The 15,758-nt window shown below is 49.9% G+C and overlaps 2 protein-coding genes and 1 long non-coding RNA gene across 18 annotated transcripts in view; 1 reads left to right on the forward strand and 2 right to left on the reverse strand.

Moving 5' to 3' along the window:
* Nucleotides 1-15,758, reverse strand: part of LOC110548446 (apolipoprotein L3-like) — a 62,397-nt gene that overhangs the window by 37,194 nt on the left and 9,445 nt on the right. The window lies entirely within an intron of this gene.
* On the reverse strand, nt 121-11,640 carry LOC110548447 (apolipoprotein L3-like). 7 transcript variants are annotated; one of them, XM_060389125.1, is made up of 5 exons: nt 11,469-11,640; nt 8,834-8,919; nt 5,995-6,121; nt 2,861-3,200; nt 121-1,667 (listed from the first exon to the last, which is right to left on the reverse strand). In XM_060389125.1, exons 2-5 carry the CDS (start codon nt 8,844-8,846, stop codon nt 1,659-1,661), a joined length of 489 nt encoding a protein of 162 aa, XP_060245108.1. In that variant the 5' UTR covers nt 8,847-8,919; nt 11,469-11,640; the 3' UTR covers nt 121-1,658. The 7 variants fall into 7 exon arrangements, with proteins under 7 accessions (XP_060245108.1, XP_060245107.1, XP_021492380.2 ...); XM_060389124.1 differs by lacking the exon at nt 121-1,667 and adding an exon at nt 1,803-2,082; XM_021636705.2 differs by lacking the exon at nt 121-1,667 and having other exon boundaries at nt 1,803-3,200; nt 11,469-11,617.
* The window catches only part of LOC132655807 (uncharacterized), a 23,732-nt gene continuing 18,365 nt past the window's right edge, over nt 10,392-15,758 (forward strand). For 7 of the 8 annotated variants that reach the window (XR_009593665.1, XR_009593671.1, XR_009593667.1 and 4 more), the window contains exons 1-2: nt 10,392-10,743; nt 14,538-14,812. This is a non-coding gene — a long non-coding RNA (uncharacterized LOC132655807). The remainder of the gene's footprint in view (nt 10,744-14,537; nt 14,813-15,758) is intronic. The other variant, XR_009593669.1, reaches the window with a different exon arrangement.

A 15,758-nucleotide genomic window follows, 5' to 3' on the forward strand; every position in this document is an offset into this window, starting at 1 on the left:
AGCCTTTGTCCCATCCCCCTTTGGTAGCATCACCCCAGAGCCAGCTTTACCCACTAGGCTCCTGACACAGGCAGGCTTGGTCCTTTGATCTCTTCATCTCTTTGTTTCTTTCATTTCTCAGTGGAGTGGGCACCCACATCAGACACCTTCCTTTTGGGGTCCCCTGTCAGGCCTCAAGGATTCTGCCATCTGAGCTGAGCACCGGCAGCTCAGAAGTTCCTCCTGAGGGAAAGCTTCTCTCTTCTTCACAAGTGCACCAAGACACAACAAGGCTCGGAGGCCAGCCATCCTCTCATCCATGAGTACATAAAATGGGTAGACACCTTTCTCTCGAGCTGCCTTCTCTCGAGGGCAAGAGGCTGAATTGGAGCAGCACCCAGATCTTCTTGGGGGTCTGGGTGCTGCCACAGGCTGTGACTGTATGATGAGGGACAAAGGCCAGAACTCAAAGCAAGAGGGAGAAACTCCTCTTCTGAGCAGCTCAGATCCAGCAAACCCCAGACCCAGGTGCTGGCCCTCCCTCCTCACTCCACTCTTTTCCACACACTCACATGTGAAAGAATCAGACTAACTTTGTAACCTATGTTTCTTTTAATTGCCTTATAACTTATATTTGCAAGTTTTAGGCCCATGTTAATTAAAGGCTCTTTGTGCTTTTACTTTAGCCATCTGTTTGGGCAGAGATAAGGAAGAGAACAAGCAGAGATCTCTATTAGGTAGAGAGTAAATCACCGTCCAGTGCCTGTGAGGTAAACTTTGTTTGGAAACTGGGCCAAATGGCCCCAATCCTCCTCCTGAATAGCTCCTGACCTTTGACCCAAAGCCTATAGCCCCCACTCCTCAGAACAGACTCGGGATGAGTTAATCATTCTCCCACCTTTAATTGTGGCTATATCTCATATGGCACGAAATTCCAAACTGACTTGAAAATCAGATATTTATGACGGGGCTGACCAGACCTAAGGGTGCCCAGAACCTACCAATTATTTTAAAAGTTAAATACCTCATCCAATCCTGAATTGACAAGACTGCAAGCCCTGAAAATTCCCACGCTTTGTCCTTTAAAAACCTAAGGCCTTTGTCTCCCAGTGCCACTCCTTGCAGACCAGCAGGGGTGACCCCATTGCTCAATGGTCAAAATAAACCTCTTGTGATTTTCCATCCATGAGATCCGTCTCCTGAGTTCTCTTCATCCCTTCTAGATATTAGGCTCATTCTGGCCCTAACACATGGCCAACCTCAGGCTGACCTTCTAGATTCTTCTCTACAGACCTGTATTGTTGTGGGTTCTCCAAGGTCTTGAAGGGAAAAAAAAAAAAAAAACCATGTACTTTCAGGCTCAGGGACTCCCACAGATCACTCTCCACACCTCCAGTTCTGACCAGTTCCACCCCTCCAGGCACACTGCCTCTCCTCCCCCCTCAGCTCATTCCTGGGCTCTGTGGTGTGCAGAAGTTGTTGAACAGGGCATTAGAAAGCCACCATTACCTAGAACCATCATGCATTGCTTCCTCTAAGAAGTTCCCAGCATCCTCTCTAGCAGAATTTATACCTTGATGTCTCACCCACAGGGCACCTCTGGTGAAGGATTCAGAGTCCTCTGCTCTACCAGAGATCTACATCTTGATGGCATTTCTTCTTGTCCCAGGAGAAGAGACCTAAAGGGGCTGGGCACCATAGGTGAACGTAACTCTTCCTATGGTGGCCTATGTCACCCTACACAAATGTCGCTGGGGTCTGATGGCCATTTCCTCACAGCTTTGAGCATGGAGAGCAGGTTGCTATTTGGAACCCATACACTATAGATTGCAACTCGTTTATTGCACCATTTGTTTGGAGTTTTACAATCATTCTCTTAAGAGACAAGTCTTTGCCCACATTTCAATTCAGTGTGTAACTGCCACATGCACCATGGGGCTGGGCTGTGATTTTGTAGATGGGGAGACTGTGGTGAGGAATGAGGCATCAGCTTTCATTCCACAGCTCAGAGGCTGAGCCAAGAGCAAGCCACTGTGGACACTTTGATTGGAAACAACTTGTGACCATGCTTTCCTGTAGAAAGCTGGGTTTTTCCTTTGCCCCCTAAAAACAAACAAACAAAAATAAAACAAACTTTTCTAACTTTTATTCTTCCTCTTTCATCAGCATGACTGTGGCTTGTTAGAGAAAAACACAGTGAGAGGCAGGACTATGTAAATTTCCCCGGGGCCACAAGCCAACCATGACGGGCATCTCATGACCAGACCCAGGAATGGAACAGAGCATTCCTAGACCCTTCAACTGTCCTGACAGGACTACAGACTCATATGGTGGGGATTAGGACACCTCTAGCTCTAACTGCAAGGACACAGCAGAGCCCATGCCACCTGGAGAGCCTGGGGTGGGGTCACTGAGGCAGGTCTGTCTGTAAAGCCTCGTGAATCCTCTCAAATTCACGTAACTTCTCTTTCAGCTTTTTAGCCAGGTCACGTAGTGCTCCAGCTGACTCTGTCTTTGCCCCATCATACAAATGCATTGAGTCTTTCACAAGGTGATACACATCCAACACAAGGAAGATACTGGTAACACCTCCTGCTCTTATCCTGGCTCCTCTGGTCATTGGGAGAAGAGAGCTGGATAAAGCCCTTCCCAGCTGCCTAAAACCTTGGCCAGAGTGAGTCCTTAGGGTTCTGATAGTTTTTGTGACAGTCCTCAAGTCAAGAAGAGCTAGACATGTATTTGAAAATTTGATGCCAATCTTAGGCGTGATCTCACTAATCTCTTTCAGTGTGTCCATACTGGCTCGCACCAGGCGCTTAGCTTCACACTCATCTGACACTCTGTTTTTTTCTTCCACAATGGTGGTTGTAAGATTACTTACAGATGCTGCTGTTCCCAGCCCCAAGGAAGTTGCTGAGAGCGCCAGACTGGCCCCTGCTGTAAAGGGTGCTAGAGCCAAACCAAGGAGGCCCAGGGCTCCAGAGGCAACGGCAGTAGAGCTGGACACGACATTGGAGATGGTGCAGCCCCTGTGCACCTCGTCGAGGTGGTCAGCCAGACCGTGAAGCTTCCTGATGTCTTCTTCAAGTTTGCTTTTCAACTGAGGGAATACTTCCAGGAACCTCTTTCTCTGCAGCTCCCTTTGACGCCGGTCATCTTTATCTGCGGGCTCCTGTGCTAAATATCCTTTCAGTGCAGCACGCAGGGCAGCTTCCTCCTCGCTGTGACAGAAGGGGTCAAGTGCATGAGAGTTAGGTTTTATTTAAAACCAAAAGATTGTTAAAAATTTACCTTTATACTATATACCCAACAGGATATAATTTTAAAGAGATCCAAATTTTTGGATTCTCCTATGAACACTTGCTACATCACTGCGAGGCTGACCCATCCATCCTTAGTCCCACTAAGGGATGATGGGATGATGACCCCACCATCCTTAGTCCAGAGGGTCAGGACACCACAGTGACTGGCCTCCACATAAGGTCAGTGCCATCCCTGCCTGTGGGAGCCCTGTGATGGGCACAGGGATGCGGGGTTAGAGTCCTCTGCATTCCCTGCAGCATCCAGCCTGCAGGAGGCCTGGGTTTGCCTCGGAGCTCTGCAATGGGATATGCAGACCCAGCATGCCAAGAGTGGATTCCTCAGTCTGAAAGGCTCCCAGACCTGAGCAGTCAGAAGCTGCACATCTGGCCTCATGGGACAGTACACAGTGACAGCACACTTGCTTTCAAAGCTCTGTACAAGCCACCTCCATCTACCAATACAGTGTCAGCATCATGGCTAAGATCTGATCCCCTCTGTAAGACACTTCACTAAATGAGTACTCCAGTGGGGAAATGCATGGTCTGTGAAACACCTGTTCCCAAGATTTTCCTGTAAGAATGTTTAACCTTATAGATGTGCGGTGTGGTGGGGACTTTCGAGCCATTTCTGACTTCCACAGGAACTGGAAGCCTAAGCCATTGACCTTAGGAAGATGCCCATGAGGCCCACATCGCTGGTAATGACCTGCTGTCTGTGTCCCTGTAAGAGATGTGCCATCTCCTGCCTCACTGCCAGGTGGCCCTAAGTCCCCAGGTCTCTGTGTGTTCGGGGTGGCTCCATCTTGGTCCCTTGGGGCACCTGTCCTGAGCAGTGTTCTCCTGGCTGCTTGGACCTGCTCCAGGATGGATGCTCTTCCCTAGGGTGGACTTCCTGGTATGCAGCAGGCATGTGCTGTGTCACACTCTCAATGCAGGATAACACTGCATCCTGAGGACAAGAAACATCAATCCAGAACCTCTCTCACATCATTGGCTCATTTTAACCCCCTGTGCTCCATGGCTGACTAGAACTGTGTGATAAGTATCATCTATGTGAGTCTTACGAGTTGTTTTTGAAAACTCTCCGTCCTGAATTTGGTTTAGCATAGTCCTTCATTCACAGCTGGTGTCATACAGGACAAGAAGGCTCACCAGGAGTCTTTCCTCAGGCTTTTTCATTTAGCTATTTCTGAGAATTTGAAATTGAAAAAAAGAAAAAAAAAAACGAATAAAACCCAAACCTCTTAGAGTCATGAGACCATCCTGATCCTTGTGCCTGCTGTTCCCTCTTTTCAGATCCCCAAAGTTGTTTCCTCCCTGGCTGGAGCTCACAGTCACAGCGGCTGCTTGAGGTGACTGAACCACAATATCTGCCACCAACCCTGGTTCCCCGCTGACTCCCACTCCTCACTCCCTCCTGACTTCAACCTGGCAGGTCTAGTTCTAACTCCAGGAGACAGATATCTTGAGGCCACCAGATACCACAGCAGGAGACAGTGTCACACTGAACACAGCAAGGCCATGTGCAAAGCTCTAAATGCCTGGAGATCACCTGTAGCAGGTATAAGGGCAGAAATACCCTGAATATGGACAAGGCAACAGTGAAATTTTTCCTCTGCTATGGTGACACGGGGTCTCCTCACACTCCGAGTTCTATGACTCCTCCTCCAACCACACTGACCTCGGCAGGTATCTCTAGCCACACCTCCTTCCTGAGATCCAGCGAGCTCTGTGTAGAACAGAAGAGACTCCCAAATAACACCTGAGAACTTTCCAGCAAAGACAGTGTGTGGAGGGCACACCCACGCACAGCCCTGCACACACACACACACACACACACACGATCAGGACGTCAGAGCAGGGGATAAATGTTTCTTTTCTCTCTTACATGTCCTTTGAAGGCCCTGACCACACCCCTTTTGATGCCTGCAATTCCTCTCCTTCCAGCCCTGCTGTAGAGCCTTCTAACTACACCTTCCTTCTAGGTCACTCACACTCTCCCTGAACCCTGGTCCTGGTGTCTCTGGGCTTTGGGACGGGTGCTGACACTTGGTTCTCCATCCCTGACCTGTTACTCATCCAAGGCTCTCACCACGTCTATGAGACTGAACTCCCATTCCTACTGGACAGAGCCCGTGGCTCCCGATGTGAACCACAGGAGCCAGGGCCCAGCCCTCTGTGTCACTGCCTGTCTGCCTCCTCAGCCCACAGGCGATCCTGCTGCTGTTAAGCTTCTCAGATGAGAGGAAAGTGACTGAGACAGAACCAGGGAACCTGGGTTGATCTTGGCTACAGTGTTTCCAAAATAGTTCTTTATTCTTTGCTTCTACAGCAGACTCTGGCCCTGGTCTCCTGCCACTCTCGACAGTAGTTCTTAAAGCTAACTTTCAGGAGCACCACTGTGTACTGGCCGCGTGCTGAGAGGGCCACGTGCATGACCATGTTTCCTACACTACAGCTTCATGGTGGTCAATAACTTGCCAAGGTCACATGACCAGTAGATGGCAGGAATGGCTCTGGCATCTTGAGCAACTTCCTCAATCAACCTGAGGTGATTTCCACCAAGGAGAAACATGGTGCAAACACTCCTCTCAGATTGTTAAGAAGGAGCTCCGGAACCCTAACCCCAGTGAAGGCGTGGGTGAGTGTGCCTGCCCAGGAAATAACTCCATCATGGTCAGGTGGGCAGTGCTGGGTGCACCAAGCAGGTAACCTTGACAACTCTGCTTCCTCCACAAATGTCTTCCAGTATTGATCTTCAGTTATCAGCCGCTCCAGATCCTCTCTTAAGAATGTGTCTGTGAGATAATCAGTGACTTCTTCAACAAAGCGTAGTCCCACTATTTATCAGAAAAAGAGCGGGATTAGAAAACAAAATGGAAGAGATTAAATGACAAGTAGCAAGGTGGTGAGATGCCATTTTCCAAAAGCTTTGTCGAAGGGTCCTCATGGAGTCCCTGGGGTTAAGGTTCAGTTGTGTCCCCAAAATTCATTTGTGAAAGCACCTGGGCTCAGCAAGCTCATTTGGAGACAGGACCTTTAAAGAAATAAGTTAATACAGACCAAGTGAAGCCATAAATATAGGGTGCTACTCAGTGAGTTGGGGTCCCTGTGACAAGAAGGTTCCAGATGTCTGCTTTCTGTCATCTGGTCATCATTTCATCATCTGCCATATGAACTCTCATGTCTCTAGGGGTCCACCTCTCCCCGTATCTATTTCTTACTCTGACCTGCTCCCCTCATGCAGAGAGGACACCAAGGGTACATGTAGTGACCCAGCTCTCTCTGCCCACCAGTAAAGGGTGCTTACTAGGATCTCCATTGCGGAGAAGTCCCATGGCTTTCCTTGAAGTCCCTTGTTCCATCCACCAAGAGCCTTGTCCTTGTTACACACTGGGGCACCAGCGCCTTCACATGGGACTTTCAAGCCATTGTGGGGTTTCTGTTATCTGACTGTGTCAACAGTAGGATTTTAATGAGGATGGCATTGGCATTGGTGTATATTGAACATGGAAGGACCAAGTGCTCTGTGAAATCGGGGAAAGCGTCCATGTCTGCTTGAACTCTTGCGTATTTCCTTACTCTAAAGCCAGTAATACCTAGACAGCACTGCCAGGTTTGGCTGACAGCTTGCGATGGACCCTTGTCACATGCCACCACACAATCAGCAGCTTTGTACACTGAAGCGGTGGCTTTCCAGGAGCGAGAAAGCTTTGGGAGTCCCCCCTCCCGAGCCAGGGCTTAGCTGGCCATGTTTTTGCCTGCAGCTTCCCACTGTTCAGCTGCCTCCCCTGACTGCTCAGTCTCCTGGACAGTCCAGGCCTTCTGTGACATTGACCTGCTTAGTGCCCCTTTCTCTCCAAAGTAAAAAGGTGAAATAGTTGGCATTTCTTACTGTCCCACTTGCCTTTTAATTGTAGACCTGCACACAGAGCCGCCGTGAATAACCATTCCACAGACTCAATGTTAGGCTTTACTGACCTTTGCCCTACCTGAGAAATTTGTGTTTTGCTTTAATTTAGCCTTGTGTATGTTCTCAGAATAAGGATAGAAAACACCTCGGTTCTTTGCAAAATACCACAGGACGGACCTCTAGCCCAGTTGCCAATGAAGTCCTTGAATCCCTGTGACACCTCATGACCAGTCTCCAGCCTTCTGCACTGTCCTCAGCAGAACTGTCTTCTGCATCCTGAGACATTGACCCACTGGGCTCTGCCTACAGTATTAAACCACATTTCTAGTCCAAAGTTCCAAAGTCTCCCTCATTCCTTGCAGAAATGCATATTTTCTCTCTTTTTCTGTACTCTCTTCCTACATAATGCAATAAATATCACCCATATATTGCACACACAATAAATCGTATACATATGTATTGCATATTTATACACATGTAGATAGATAGATAGATAGATAGATAGATAGATAGATAGATAGATAGATAGATAGATAGAAGAGAGAATGAGAGAGCCAGTTTTGTCACAGCAAGAGCTCATTCTCTGGAGCAAATTTCTATGTTAGTTACTGTTGGTAAACAGGCCTTCCCACTGGCCTTCTTGCAGGGACCTGGTGGCAGCTTAAGTCATCCTCTGCAGTGGCTGGGTTGCCAAGTGTGCACTGTACATAAAAGGGTCCTCCTCTCTCTCACTCTCTCTGATTTGCTGTTTCTCTCTCTCATTTTTTTTCTCTATCTCCCTGTCTGTCTGTGTGCCTGTTTTTGTGCCACTATCTCCCCCTCATTCCCCACTCCTAAATGCCTTTTGCTTTCGTCTCCATCAGTAAACCTCTTATACTAGATCTGTTGCATGAACCCATTTTTTAGGGGCACACCTTGTCATGGGCCTATCATAGGTATCCTACTCCTCCTCCTCCCAATTTTATCCCATCAGTTACTTTTATGTCGTCATGGTAAAATACCACCACAGAGCACATAGAAGAAGGTTCATTTTGACTTCCAGCTCCACAGGAATAGATGTTCACAGTGGCAGAAAAGGGACAGAGGCATGTGCTGGAATTTCAGAAACCACATCTCAACAGCACCTAAGAAGCATAGACTGTGCTGGAAGGGGGCAAGTCTGTGAACTCTTGCTTTGTTTAGCTTTATTTTTATTTTTATCTTATTTATTTTTATAGATGTTCTCACTATGTAGCCCTGTCTAACCTGGAGCTCACTATGTAGACCAGGCTGGCCTCAAACTCACAGAGGTCCATCTACCTCAGCCTCCCAAGTGCTGAGATCAAGCGTCACACCACAGTCTGCAGGGCTACACACCCTAAAATCCCACCCACAGGGATGGATGTCCTGCAGGGAGGCTCCATGTCCTCTGATCTCCATAACCTCCCCAGAGAGCAACACCAACTGGAGACCAAGTGATCAAGTGTGTGAACCTCGGGGGTTATCATAGAGTCCAGACAGCACACTGGTACACAGTGATCACATTGGTAGGCCGCCAAGACCAAAAGGACCCGATTAGGACAAGTAGAAGGTGCAGCATTTCCTCTTCCACTGGAACTTTAGTGAGATGGAAGCAGGCAGAGAAGAGGAAATGGGATACCTAGTTTTGCCATGATTTCTTCTGGGTCCCCAGGGCAGGCCACAGGACGGTAACAGGTTTTTCTCGTTGCTGTTCATATGCCCAGGCTGGAGGGAGAAGAAAAACAGGCCCTGTGCATTGCAGTGGGGACAGCTGCGGGGAAGGAAGGTGAAAGGGCTGAGGGACAGAGCGCCGCTCTCCAGTGGACCCTGCTTCTTGCAGAGGCCAGTCATCTGGGGTCACCCTCTCCCCTCACCCTGCCAATTCAGAGCCCTCCTGTCCTGTCAGTGTCCATGGAGGATGTCACCAGCTAGGGACATAGCCATGTAGAAAATCATTAGACAATCTACACAAGGAACAATTAGGAAGGGAGGCCCTCTCAGCTATATGACGGGAACACAGGCGAACTGACGACAATAGCAAATATATATAGTATGTCAGGAGACCAGCCTCCTCCACGAGATGGGGAATCCAGTAAACCTAATTTTAAAGTGAGAGAGTACTATTAAAGTTGGCTGACACCCCTCTATAAGTAATACATTGTAATACAAGACCAGAGACTTGACCCTAAGATGTTCTGGTTGTCACCCTGCCATTTATATATGCAACCATTCCTCTCAGTGCATAGCAGCATTTCCTCCTCTCCACACTTGCTGTGAGTGGCTTCTCTCCCACACCATGGCTGTGGCCTGGGACAGGGGTTAATTCATGGTAACACAGCGCTCTCCCAGAGCCCACATCCCCCTTGTTCTGCAGGATCCTGCATTCTACCTGGGCCAGAGTCCTGTAATACCCTGCCATTGTCCCTCCCCCTGCCCCTGTCCCTGCCCCTCTCTCTGTCCCTCCCCCTGCCCCTGCTCCTGCTCCTGCTCCTGTCCCTCCTCTGCCCCGGTCCCTGCTCTTGCCCTTCCAATACCTCTGCCCTCTTCCCTAAATGTCCATACTCAGGCAGTTTCTAATCAGCATGTGAACAGCAGTGAAAGAACATTCTCTTGAAGAAAGTTCTGAGCTCGGAGATATTTGCTTTAAGATGTTTCTAGAGGCAAAATGAGTGGATCACAGAGTGCAAACACCCAGCTTTTCCACAGCCTGAGGCTCACTGCTGGATAAAGAAAGTGTGAGAACCTGCACTCACTCAGCCAGTGCATGATGTAGGCATTCTCCCTAGACATACAGAGCACAGTGGCCTTCAAGAAACAGCAGATCTGAGGTGGACATGGGCTAGCCTCAGCACTGGAGGGGCTGAGGGAAGGTGGTGGCTGGCAGAACATAGAATAATTAGTTCAAGCCCCCTTGAGATTTCACTCCTTCAGTGATGGGGAAGTGAGTGAGAGTGTTCATAGAGCATGTCAGCAGGCAGCTGAGGGGCATGTATCAGCTCCCAGCTGCAAGGACATGAGGGCATAGAAGGTGACCTGGAGGAGACGGGGCCTCGTACCCTCTACCCTAGCCACTCTAAGCCTTCCTGAAGGATAACACATGATTCTCCCAGTGACCTTAAAGTGTGCCATTTGCCCCATTTCACCTCACCTGCATGGCTGGGCCAGCCTGTACCTCCCCTGGAGCGCCTTCCCTGCCTTCCAACCAGTGACATTTCCATCCTGTTCCTCCACCTTCTCTTCACACCTTGGCATCTGAGGGACCAGTGTCTCCTGTGTCTGATCTACCATTGTACAGCCTGCCAGCACAGCCCAGGTGGACAGCAGCCTCCTGGTGCTCAGCAGGGCAGGCAACCCTAGCTTGCTCCACCAGGGCACAAACTGAAGTCTTGAGAAGGGGGACAAACCCCATGTCACACAGCCCTCAGAGCAGAGAGGTTGGGGAAACAACAGCCCTGACCCTGAACTGAGGAAAGTCCTGTGGCCTGAACACTCCTGGGCCCCTCTGCTTCACCTCAGCCCGACCCTGCTGCAGAGTCTGCCTCGTGTTAGGTAAGGCCTGTGCGATGGCTCTCCCTGAGCCCATTTTCACTCCCTTCCCTGGTGCCCTTCCCCACCTGCACACACAGGACAGCTTTGGCTTCCTCTGTCCCCCAACATGCTACCAGAGGCCAATGAGAACCAGGGAGACTCAGCCTCTCACCTACCTGCTCAGCCTCCTTCCAGGTCCCCTAGAATAGTCACTGTCTGCTGTGACTCAGTTTCTCCACAGAGCCTGATACAGCAAAGACAAGCTGCACCAGACCCCCTTAGTCATCCTGGATGTCTTAATCCAAACCTCATTCTCATTGGTTTAGGAACGGCCCCCAGAGCCTGCTTGGGTGTCCATGGCACATGGGTTGACAGCCCTGTGTGCCCAACCTCCTCCACTTCCTTTTCCTGTTTTGTAGCTCTCCAAAATGACTGAGCACAGACAAAAGCTGCCTCCCCTCGAGGGCTCCCTGATCAGGTCTCAGGCCACCTTATAGGCAGGGTTGGGGTCCAGGTGTGTGGTGATCCCACCTGAGGGATTCCACAACCTCTCCTGAGCACAGGGGAGAGGAGGAAGGAGGGGCAGGCAGATCCCCTTCTGACTGCAAGTGCAGCCTATGGCCTGGGTCATTGTTTGTCCTCACTGACTTCATCCATTAAATGGAGCCATAACCATCCTCCCCTGAGTCCTTGAGAGAATGGACTTGTGGCGAAGGGAAGAGGGAGAGAGATGATTCCAGACTCACCTCAGAATCCTCCTGTCGGCAAGAATGGTTAGACCCCAGCCCTCCTTTGCTGTGTGGACCCAGTCAGCAACTGCACATCTGAGACACAAGCAGACACTGGCTCTGGGCCTGATATACCCAGTGAACGAAAGTGAAAGAAAAATTTCTGGTTCTTGGGCCATCATGATAAACAACCCACCAGGCATGATGCCTGCCAGGTTCCAACCTCCTGATAACCCATAGTTTGGAGATGATATGTCAACAGCTTCTCTGGCCTGGATTGGGTAGAAATGGAACCAAGAATGAAGGTCGCTGATGAAGGTCCAGCTGAGCTTCAATTTACAAGAAAAGGGTGCCCGTATGCCAAAAGAGAGTTTGAAAAGGAGGGACCTGTTTCACACAGGTTTGTGGAGAGGGAACAGGCTTAGGACTATCCACGTTCACGGACATATTTCATATACACATAAATGTTGCTGTGCTTCCTGGTGATGGGCCAGGCTCAGCAGGGAGCAAAAGCAGTCTCAGCATGGAGAAATATGAAGGCTGCTGGAGCAGGGCTGGGAGGAGACGGTGATCAGAGTGTTTGAAGACAGGAAAAGGCCCTAGCAGAGGAGGCTTGAGATGAAGTGGAGAGCTTACTCTGCTGCCTGCTCTCACCTCAGGCCTCATGGGCTGCGGAGCTGTGCATGGCTGCCCTCCACACAGCGTCTACTCTGAGGGATTCTCTGGTGACATTTGGAGCTCTTCTCTGTTCTGCACAGAGATTCCTGAATATCAGGAAGGACATGTGGCCAGAGAGAGCTTCCAAATTCAGAGTGGTTGAAGGATGATTTTTGTACCTTGCTTATCAGACAGGGTCGGTTATCCCCATTCCAGAGGAATACACTCCCTTATTGCCTTGTTCACACCAAAGGGATTTTTGTCCTCTCCATTATGATGGCTGCTCTCCAGGCCCCTTGTATCTTTGCTCTCGGCCTTGCTGTGTTCCAAGGTGACACTGTCACTAGCTATGGTATCTGGTGACCTCTGTCTGTAAACCGTGAACTAGACTTACCAGTTGGTGGGTTGGGAGTGAGTGAGGGCTGAGTCATCGTAAAGCCAGGGTCGGTGGCAGCTCTGCTGCTCTAGATGCTGCCCTGTGAGCTCCAGCCAGGAAGGGAATGGGATCTGGGCATATGCAGGTAACAGGCAGCAGGCAAAACGGCCTAGAGTCTCACTTATGGCTCAGAGGGATTTATTTACCAGATGAAATAGAGAAATTAGATTGCACTATGCCACACTGCTCTGATTCTGACTTTTTAGGGAAAATGTGATTTTTAATAACTCCATAGTTTATTAAACATTCTTTGGTTATATCGACACAGAGGTTGCCCCTACCTGGACTCTGCCCTTTGTTCTTTTGAAGACAGCATGGCCCTGTTTACAGGACTGTGCACTTTGTCCTCACGTCCCCACACTGGCACTCTGGCCCACCCAGACCCAGAGAACATTGTCTGTCTCCCTTCTTCTGCCCCACAGACTGAAGAAGGGCTGGCTAAGGCCAGGGCTGCAGGCCTGAAACCCACCTACTTAGCTTCTTCTAGTATCTGGAATAGGACACTTGGCTGGGCCTCAGCTTCCCCTGGGGACGCTCAGTGAGAATCATGGCCGAATCTCTGGGTTCCTGGTGCCTCACAAGTCCACAAGGCCCACCATCGGTTCATGTGGCAACACCTTAGGGTCTACTCCAGGGTGGTCATGACAGAAGGGAGAAAGGACTCTGGGTTCTTGTTCTCTCCATTCACATCCTTCACCTCCCTCATTTCCCAGAGCGCACCCAGAGCAGCCACCTTCCCTCTGAGCTTCCCTACTCACATGTCAGCAGGAACTAAGTCAAGCTCCTCGGTGGTCCCAGGTGTTTGGTTCTTGTACTTTCCTTAGTTTAGGGCCGAGGGAGAGGAGGGTGTAGCCAGATTCCAACCTGGATGCAAGTTCCCCTCTAGGTGCTGAATCTGGGACCTGGGCCAGTGCCTAAGTCACATCCATAAAATGGGCCAGGAGTCCTCTGTTTCTAGGGTGGCTGTGAGCATGGGCAGAGTCACCTCCTTATGGAGCATCTTCTCCTGGCTGAGCTGGATGGGACACAGCGGTCCAGGCAGGTGTGCAGTCCACAGGCATGCAGCTGAGTCACAAGCAGAGCAAGCTCTGGGCTGGTACTCCCAGCCTGAGAGGGCCAGGAAGTCACACCTGCCGAGCAGGTGATGATCCAGGGGACACCCCAGACAAGCCACCCGTTGGTGCCATCCTCAGTCCTGCCCTCGTCCCACCACCATGGAGAGGAGGGACCTCAGACCCTTCTCATCTCTCAATGCTGCATGAAGCGCTTTGGTCTCAGCCACACTGCCTGTGGGACCCTCCACAGATCACTCTGCAGCTCACCTGGGCCTGCCCCCTTCTGTGTTTAAGACACTCCTCATCCCTCATCTGGCTTCTCAGTGCACAAACCTTGACTCAACCTTCAATAACAATTGTGGATGGTCCAAGTGACTGTTTCCAGAACGATCTGGCAACAAAATCTTCTAAGAGGCTAATTAGCTGATTTAGACCTTCAGTGTATGTGGGGAGGTTGGAATGTTGCTGATCATGAGCCTGATTATGGGGAAAAAGAGGGAATAAAGTAGGAGAGAAAGTGTGGAGGGAAATGAGTGTGCGGAGCAGATGTGGGAAGAGTGGGGGGAGGAGGCCAGAGGGTTTGAAGAGAGGAAAGAAATTGATGGTGGGGGCATCTCTGAGACAAGCTGGAGACCTACGACAGGGTAGGCTCCTGAGACAACATGGGGGTGGCTCCAGCTAAGACTCTTAGTAGCAGGGGCCACGGAGACTGAAGAGACCACCTTCTAGCCAGGCAGCACGTCTAGTGAAGGGAGGGGGAACACCCACCCAACCACAGAAACTTCAGCTCCAAATTTTGCTTATCTACAAGATGTGCAGGGATAAAAGCAGAGGACAGATTGAGGGAATGGCCAAGCGGTGCCTGGCCCAACCTGAGACTCGCCCCACGGGAAGAGAGCCAATCCCAAACACTATTAACACAATCTGCTATGTCTGCAGATGGGAGCCTGGCATAACTGTCCTCTGAGAGACTCCACCCAGCAGCAGAGCAGAACAGGTGCCGAGACCCATAGCCAAATATTAGGCAGAGCTCGGGGAGCCTTGCGGAAGGATAGAAGGACATGAAGGTGATAAGAACTCCACAAGGAAACCTGGCTGTGACAGCTGAAGGTCTGCTGGGCTGTGGGACAAGTGAAGACTAAATGCTGCTCTTGTCTGACCCCTGAAGAGCGTCTGCTTCTGTGCTGAATCACGTAAGCCTCAAAGGACTGTGAGTAAGTCTCTGTCACTTCATTTTAGTTGAAATATTTCATTTATTTTACGTATATGAGTCTTTATCTGGTTGTACACCTGCATGCCAGAAGAGGGCATCAGGACCCAATAGAGATGATTGTGAGCCACCTTGTGGTTGCTGGGAATTGAACTCAGGACCTCTGGAAGAGCAGTCAGTGCTCTTAACCTCTGAGCCATCTCTCCAGCCCGAGTCTCTGTCATTTTACTTGATAAAGAGCATTTAGATGACAGATGCCTGGTCAGTCCATTTCATAGCACAGTTTGCCTCACTGACAGGCTTCACGCTAACAAAGAGTCAATTTCCGCACATCTAATAAGGTAATTCAAAGTGTATAAGTCTAACAAATGATCCAAGACAAGTCTGAAAGTCCCTCTCGTTCCTCAGTGCCTGACACAGACCTACTCCAGCACAAACCTTGATCCCACCCCTCCAGACTCCTCCCTAACTTGTTCCTTTCAGGGTTTTAGCTTTTCCCCTTCTTTCTCATTCCCTCATGTCCTAGTCCCTTGCAAGAAAGGACTGCTCTCTCCAAAACTGACATTAATTTCCCTTCTCTGCCGACAGCAGATCCTGGAACTCTCCCACATCCCTCCTCTTCCTCTCCTCAGCCTCCATTTGTCCACTCCCACTCTCCAAATGCCAAAACCTCTCTTGCCCTCTGCCTGCTTCTTTAATCAACCCCGTTTATGGGGCCACCTCCCCTTCTCTCGCACACAGCGTACTCAAAGACCCTTCTGCCCACATCTCCAGCCCAGTACCCCTTCCCCTTAACCAGCCTCAGAGGCCTCAAATCATTCAATTACTTTCATCCAAACTGATTCTACCTTTGACTTCCTCACCCCTCAATATACCCATATCAACAGTGAAAAACAAAACAAAAACAAAACAAAACAAAACTAAAAACAATGGAACTTCATGCGTGGTCC

This window comes from Meriones unguiculatus, chromosome 8, assembly GCF_030254825.1.
Source record: "Meriones unguiculatus strain TT.TT164.6M chromosome 8, Bangor_MerUng_6.1, whole genome shotgun sequence".
Lineage (NCBI taxonomy): Eukaryota > Metazoa > Chordata > Mammalia > Rodentia > Muridae > Meriones > Meriones unguiculatus.

Bases quoted from the DNA above. Each gene is read 5' to 3' on its own strand.
- LOC110548447 (XM_021636705.2), bottom strand. The intron at 3,201-5,994 runs GTTACCTGCTTG...CTTCTGTCACAG, and splicing joins GAGGAAGCAGAGTTGTCAAG to CGAGGAGGAAGCTGCCCTGC.